This window comes from Loxodonta africana, chromosome 25, assembly GCF_030014295.1.
Source record: "Loxodonta africana isolate mLoxAfr1 chromosome 25, mLoxAfr1.hap2, whole genome shotgun sequence".
NCBI classification, from domain to species: domain Eukaryota; kingdom Metazoa; phylum Chordata; class Mammalia; order Proboscidea; family Elephantidae; genus Loxodonta; species Loxodonta africana.
In genome coordinates, this window is record NC_087366.1 from 51794780 (window position 1) to 51802554 (window position 7775).

The following is a 7775-nucleotide window of genomic DNA, read 5'->3' on the forward strand; positions in this document are numbered from 1 at the left end:
ATACGCACACACGAAAGAAAAAACAGAGAAGGGCGATACTGCAGAATTCTAAACTGAGCAGCTGAAACATGTAGTTATAATGCAGAGTCCCGGGGCTCCACCTCAGACTACAGGTCTGCCTCTCCTCCTTTCTATTGTAAACTATCATAAAGACTTTTCTAGTCAGCGTAATAGTACAGTATGGTTACTCACTTGGGTTCTCTATTAATCAAAATGATCATGAGTTTAGACTGTAGTATATGGCCTGTGGCACGATGTAGGCACATCGTTTTAATGATTATGACAAAAGTATCAAAAATTTGCTTTGGTGTGATTTTTTTTTTTTCTTTTAATGTGATTATATTTTGTAATGTCATGATGCTGATTTTAAAACATTCTAACTGGTGACTTTTTTCTCCCCCTTCCTTTTTCTCCCCCTCTCCCCTACACATTTCATCTTGTCTTCATCCAGAGGAATGCAGTAGCATGGATAGTTGATGGCGAATTTGGAGCAGACGACTTCTGTTTAACTTAAAATTAGTCGTATTTTAATGGCTTGGGATTTGGTGCAAACAAACATGATTGATAGCTGGACAGACATGCTCGTCATGAAAAAAGAACCATTTCTGAAGCCCGATCGGGGCCAAACATTTACACCTGCTTCATAGTAACCAGTTGAGATGAAGCACGTCGTTAGAACGTTGTTGGACACCATGTTGAATTATCCCCCCATCGGTTGTGAAGAACTGTGCTACATTCAGGCTTACCCATTGAACTCAGTATATATATTTTTTTCCCTCCTGCCTTTTGTGTGGCAGGATACCATTCTTGTTGCTCTTCTGTGTAATGAAGTTTAAATGCTTGTTTGGAAAACTTTATTTAACAGTTTAGAAGGCTCGATAGGAAGAGTGCATTAGTCTGAAGAGTATACATTGGCTAGGAAAGAGTTTCCTTCTTTTGTTTCTCCAGGTCTTTCCGCCTTATTTAGCTTGAGATCTTTGCAGCTTGGTTCATGGATTCTAGCCTTGCCCGTTGCGCAGTATATACTGATCCGGATGATAAACCAGTGAACTATGTCAAAAGCACTCTCAATATTACATTTGACAAAAAGTTTTGTACTTTTCACATAGCTTGTTGCCCCGTAAAAGGGTTAACAGCACAATTTTTTAAAAATAAATTAAGAAGTATTTATAGGATTAAAGTGACTTCATTTGTATACATTTGGAATCTAAACCAGCTTAAAAACAGTTTCCTCTGTGACTTAGATCCGCAGTGTAACTGACACTCTTCCGGAATACGAGACACGGTCAGACACAGCGCCTGGAGGGACATTACACAGGACGCGGAGAGTAATACTTTGAAGGTTCCCCCCTTTTGTTTTATTCCTAAAGAAATAGCAGTACCTGATCTTGAAGAAATCTAAGCTTTTAAAAGAGAATTTTAAATAAATCCAGTCAGTTTAGGTTTTCAACAAACCTTGTTCCAAGTTGTTCTCAACTTGGGACATCATTTTAGTGTGATTTGGGAAGGGTAGAATCAGCAAACGTAACCACTTTGGAAGTTGATAGTACCCTTGAGATTGTTAGGAAACTACAACAGCTCATAAACGTACTGAAACTGGGTTTAAAACCTCACAGCGAGTCATTTCCCTTAATTGCCCTTAATATTTTGACCATCTGTGGAGACATAAAGAAGATTCCTCCGCAGTTTTTCAGATATTGCCATACTGAACCTCATTCTAAACTGGTGCTGTGGGTAGCCTTTCCCTCTCCCCTCTCCTTTTAGTATAAGGAAAGGTTTCCTTCATGGAAAAGCACTTACGATTTTGAGAATTTCACATTTAAAGTAAGCCAAAAGCCTGATGTTCACATTGTGCTTTTAAACCCCCTAACAGCTGAATGCAACACACTTCGTCTCCCTTGAAATTCCCTCCCTTTTCAGTAGAGGATAAATAGGGTGACCACATGTTAGGAAGGAGTGGGGATGCCCCAAAATACTGGTGAAGAAAAAGCCTTGTACTGAGTTCCCCTTCAGGTCCAGCCAAGTTGATGCTATATTATTACTCTGAGTAGACTCCGTCAGGATCCACAAAGAGAAGGCTTGGTTGTCAGGAATTCTTCCTTTGTTGGGGGTGGAGGAGGGGGAGGCAGCAGCAGGGAGAAAGGGAAAATCAGGGAAGGCGGGGGTGAAGAAAGAAAAACAATTGGCCTTAAGATAGCGTGGACTCTCCCAGAAGCTCACAGTAAGAGACAAATGACAGATCGTGGTCAGCAGATGGTTTTACCAAGTTGGTTGTAAAAGATTTCGTTAAGCACCATTCGGCAGAGACCACCACTTAGAGAATCAAAGAATTCCTGTTTTGATACTTCTGAGTTAAAGTATATGTTACAGTCTATCTGGTACTTCATTTTTCTTAACTAAATTACTTTTTACTTTAAGCTTGAATAAAAATCATTGGTAACTGTATATAATTAAGTGGCAACTTCTCTTTACCTCAGCACAGCTAAGACCAGTCATATCTTAAGTGATTCATGTCCTATGGAAACCCTGGTGGCGTAGTGGTTAAGTGCTACGGCTGCTAACCAAAAGGTTGGCAGTTCAAAGCCACCAGGCGCGCCTTGGAAACTCTATGGGGCAGTTCTACTCTGTCCTGTAGGGTTGCTATGAGTTGGAATTGACTTGAGGGCAGTGGGTTTGGTTTTTGGTTTTCATGTACTATACCCTGAAGCCATTAATACAGCCCCGTCTCGACAGTGACATTGATACCACTAACAAAATGTGGGCGTAGAAACGCCACAGCTGTTGGTCACGGTGTGCCGCGGTACACTGGTAACATTGACTGCGATTTGTGCCAGTGCGGGGCAGTTTGGCACTCAGATTCCACTGTCTGCTTCACCCAGCCGCCCCTAGGTCTGACTATAGTTAAAAACACTTTAAGAAAGCAGAGTAAACATGAGGCACATTTTACAAGAACACAGCTCCATTAAAACGGAGTAACAACTATGCAAAGGTTTCTATAGCAGCTAGTCGCTTTGCTTTCCAGGTCTGTCTTAACTGGCAGCTTTCTATATACGCTGGTACTTTGCTGTGCCAACTCGCTGTAAACATCTGTTCTGTACATTTGCCATGCAGTGACTGTGCTAGAAAGGTGAAATAAATGGCGAAGAAACCTAAGACCTTATGGTACAAAGAACCTGATGGCAGGATCTTCTAATCCATAGTTATTAACTGAAAGCTTCTGATACTGCTACAGACTCTAGCATAGGCATAAGAGAAAAAGCAAAGTGAGAATACTGTCAAGCCAGCTACAAGATACTAACAAATGTTTAAACTGAAAAGTACCAATACTTTTTGCACATAGATCAAAATACAGTGGAGATTTTTGGCTCCAAAAAATCAGGTTAGTAGGCTCATTTCCATGTGCTTAAAAATGTTTTTGTTGTTTTTTCATTGATTAAGGGCTAGAGCAAGCATAAAATTAAATGTCTTTTCCTGCAAATAATTGGTCATTAATGGCAAAATACGGAATGTGGGGGGGTTTTAAGATTGGTGTGTGGGTGGTGATGAATTAGAGTGGGAGGTTAGTTGGGAGGGATGACAAAGCTTCATTTTTTATTTTTTGTATTAATACTCACGCCAGCTACGTTTCCGTTGCTCTTATTGGGCAAACAGATAAGTTATATTAAACCAGGTAAGTAGTTTAAACAGGAAATTTTGTTAAAAGTCCCTACAAATTGGCCCATGTTAGCGGGTGGGAGAACAAAAAGGGATTCCCTAACTTCAACTGTAAACTAAGTGATCTAAATTACCTGCTAGTTGAAAGCAAGATCCAATTTTGTCAGTATTTTCTTCAGCTGAAATCACACGAGGAGTAATGCTGGTGATACTTGGTAGGAGTGTTCTGCCTCTAGTGGCATTCCGTGACATTAATAGAAAATCCCTCTTTCCCACCCCTCCCCATCTTGAAATTTTCTTTTTTAGGCTATTGGTTCCTGCAAACAAGAACTGACCTATCACCTCTGCTCACAGTGGGTAAATATTTCCTACAGCTCTTGAAAGGGACGTATCCATGTCAGTTCCTTTACAGCAGAAGAATGGCTGCTTTTGAATGGGGAGGAAAGAAGACAATTTTTCTTAATATCCTTTTTGTCCCAAATCAAAAATAGATAAATATCTTTAATTGGTTTTACTTGCTCATTTAGACTTCAGCAACTCTGAGGTTGCTCTCCAAAATATTTCTGCTTCAGAAACCATACCTGATTTTAATATAAACTGCTGACTTTAAAGGAGAGGTGAATTTGCTTTTACACGTAGGCACTTCTAAAAACAGGGTGAAATTAATTGAAATTTTTCAGTGTTGTTAAGCTATCGTAGTAGCTGCCCTATAGTTGCAAAAACAAAAACTTATAAAAACCCATCCCCTATCTCCTTAATCCAGATAGCCTGGATTCAAGGAAACATAGTATAAAATTGTGTGTATGTGTATGTTGTGTGTCTGTGTGGAAGAGAGACTTTTTAATAAAAAGTCCTGGAAACAGCTGTTCTAGGTTTTGTCAATTTTATTAAAATCTTTAAAGTCTCGTGCACCTGTGCCGTGCTCCCGGGATTTAAGATGTGGTTAATACTGGTATATTTTTCTAAGATTGAAGTTGGGTCCCCACCTTTAACTTAAACATAACATTTTTAGGCACAGATGGAAAAAAAAAATGTTATTGGCTCCTTGAAAACGTGTGTGTGTGGCGAGGGGAATGGATCCACTGAAGCGTGTATGCACTTAGCAACCAAGCTGTAGAGATCGAGAAGGGCGCTGCAGTACTGATAGCCAGATTTCTAAACGGTCGAGACTTACACGGAGTTGTGGTTCATCTAGTTAACACTTAGAGTTTTGGGTATGTAAGGACTGTTGGCTGTGGACCGGTTAAATGTTCCACAGGATTGTGTTCTTAAATTTTGGGGGGGTTTGGTTTTGGTTTTTTTGTGTTGCTTTTTTTTAAATTCCTCTCAGATTATATTTAGTAGTTTAAATTTCTTTGTTATATTATTTCATTAAAGCATAAAAACTTCAGGTCTCTGATATTTATTTTCACTTGTTCTAATTATTTACAAAACACCCTTTGTTAACTTTTATTTTATAAATTTGTAGTATATTAAACGTCTTTAAAATTCTTTTCGATTGAAACTATGTTTACTTTGATTTGCTTTACTGGGATTTTTTTTTTTTTTAATACACCTTTTCCATGTCAGTGCGCAGCACTTAACCAGTCATTTGTATTCCGTTTCTTTCAATCCAATAAACAGAACGAATAACAAGTAACTCACGGTGTGTTAAGTCTGCGAACCCCATCGATCTGCATGTTTAGGTAGTGCTGCTTTTACCTAAGACACCTGACTCGCTGAATCTGAGTTCATCTGTTTACCTAGAGTTCCGCCAGCGGTGGGTAAAGGGCACTGCCCGGTCTGCTGGAGGATGGTTTCACAGGGCCATTGTGCAGTCACAGACTGATTGAGAAAAATGGAAGGGTCGTTTGCATTTTAAAGGAATCATATGCCCCATTTTGTCCAAAATATTACCGTGGCTGGACTTGGGCACTGGCTATGTGCAGAGGAGGCCTGCTCTCCGTAGGGTTTTCAAGGCTGTGACCTTTCGGAAGCAGATTACCAGGCCCGTCTTCCCAGGTGCCTCTGGGGGGGGTTGAAGCACCAACTTCTCGCCTAGTAGTCAAGCTTAACCATTTGCATCACCCAGAGACTCCAAGCACTTTGCAGACATCAGATTTACACTTCTGCCTCTGAACAAGTATCGCCGCTCACTTTTTCAGGTGATAAAGTCAAGTTGAAAGAAATTGTAAGAGTTAATAGAAAGTAAGAGTGGGCATCAAATCCCTCTTAATTCCCAAAGCCTGTGCTTTTCACTTCTAAAGCCAAGGGCCTGCGAGACTCAACTGGGGGCTTTTAAAATCGCAGATTTCCAAGTCCCCTTCCAGACCTACAGTCAAAAGAGGCTGACAGGTTTGGGTTTTTTTGTTTAACACCCCAGGCAATTTTATGTATGTTGTCAGCCTGGCACCAATCCACTTCCTGGTGTTTGGAGAACCATAGGACTGTGCTATATTACTTCAGCAGTGAGACCAGTAATGAAAAGCAGGAGCAAAAGGGTATTGAGGGACCAACTACAACCTCAGTGTCACACGGACATCTATTTGGCGTTGAGTAACATAAATTGACAGGCATTTGGGTTACTTAATAGCTAATGTTGAGTGCTTTCTGTAGGCCAGTCACTACGGATGAGCCACTTTACAAGCATTCTCCTTTCATTCTCAGGGTACCTTTTTGGGGTACATATTCTGTAATTCCCATTTTGCAAATGAGAGAAATAGGCTTAAATAAACAGTGGTATAAAGGAGCTGAATCGGAAACCCAGGTGCCTCAGTTCATCATTTTAACCACTACACTGTACAGTCGTCTTTTGTTATATAGGTGGCACCTGCTTTAGAATAAAAATTGACTTACATAAAAACTTGTCAAAGGTGAGACGTTTAACACTTTGGTGTTTCTAGTTAACTGCTTAGTAGTTCATAGAAGACAGTGACAGTGCTTAGAGATTGTCACGAGACTTTTGAAAATCTTTAAAGTGGTTTATGAATTTGTAAGGTGGTGGTTAAAATCAAGGGTTTTGGAGTCATCAGACCGGAATATAAATCCGTCATCTGCTGTGATTTAGACAAGTTGCTTAACCTGTCAAAGCCTCGGTTCCCTCATCTGTAAAAGCAGCAAACGGTAGACTGCAAACTTTGAAAGTGGTTTAAAAGTTAACATTGGCAACTCTACACAACAAATGGCCTGCTTACTATGTCACAGGACCCAGTTTCTTCAAGGAAAAAAGAGAACCTAATATCAAGATACATTAACCAAATGACATGTACAGGCCTTGTTTTGGAACCTAACGTGAACAGACGAACTGTAGGACTTGAGCGAATGGGGCAATCTGAGCACTGACTAACGAGTATTCAATACTAAGGAATTATTAGCTTACAGATGACATTGGTACTGTGGCGGTGTGTGTATTTTAAGAACCCTTACTAAAATTTTTATAAATGTATTGTTTCTGGAATTTGTTTCACAACAAGGTGGGGGAGGAAGGTAGTGGATTATGGATTAAAAAAGAATGGCCATGGAAGTGTTATTGTAGCTGGTAAAATAGAAAATTATCAAGTAACAGGCTGGTCCTGTTACTCTCTTCCAAAAAGTTAAAATATTGACATAGAACTACCCCAGAGGATTAGCCTTGCCCTGCAGGTCCCTCTGTGATAGGTACAGTGGCACCAAACTTGCTTTTCATTGAGCCAGTTTAATCCATTAAATAGGCTGCTGGTCAAGTGAGGAGACACCATGCTCTACAAGGGAACTCGTTAGCTAACTTGATTCCATGTTATATCCTCCTCTCTCTCACGGACTGTCAGTTTAAGTGGACTGAGCTTTGAGAATGGACAAGGGATTCAAGCTCCTTCCTCATTCAAGTGCCAGCCTCAAGCCCCAAGAGTATATGGCTCTTAGAATAGCAGATGAGCATTGAAATTAAGCCCACTGGACCAGCACCAAAGTCGGGGGATTCTCATAAAACACTGGTCCCTGAGAAGCAAACCCTGAGTAATAAGTGGCTGGAGTTCTACTCTGTCCTCTAGGGTCCCTATGGGTTGGAATTGACCCTACAGCGTTTTGTGTTTTTTTTTTTTGGCGTGATGGTTACTATCAACTCAGAACGTTACTATGCCCTTTCAGTACCAGTGACACAAGGT

The 7775-nt window shown here is 40.3% G+C and overlaps 1 protein-coding gene across 4 annotated transcripts in view; it reads left to right on the forward strand.

The window, feature by feature from the left end:
- The window catches only part of WDR26 (WD repeat domain 26), a 42313-nt gene extending 37797 nt beyond the window's left edge, over window positions 1-4516 (forward strand). For all 4 annotated transcript variants that reach the window (XM_064276837.1, XM_064276838.1, XM_064276835.1 and 1 more), the window contains exon 14: window positions 452-4516. In XM_064276837.1, the coding sequence (XP_064132907.1) occupies window positions 452-477 (26 nt within the window). In that variant the 3' untranslated portion in view covers window positions 478-4516. The remainder of the gene's footprint in view (window positions 1-451) is intronic.
- Window positions 4517-7775: the final 3259 nt, after the last annotated feature.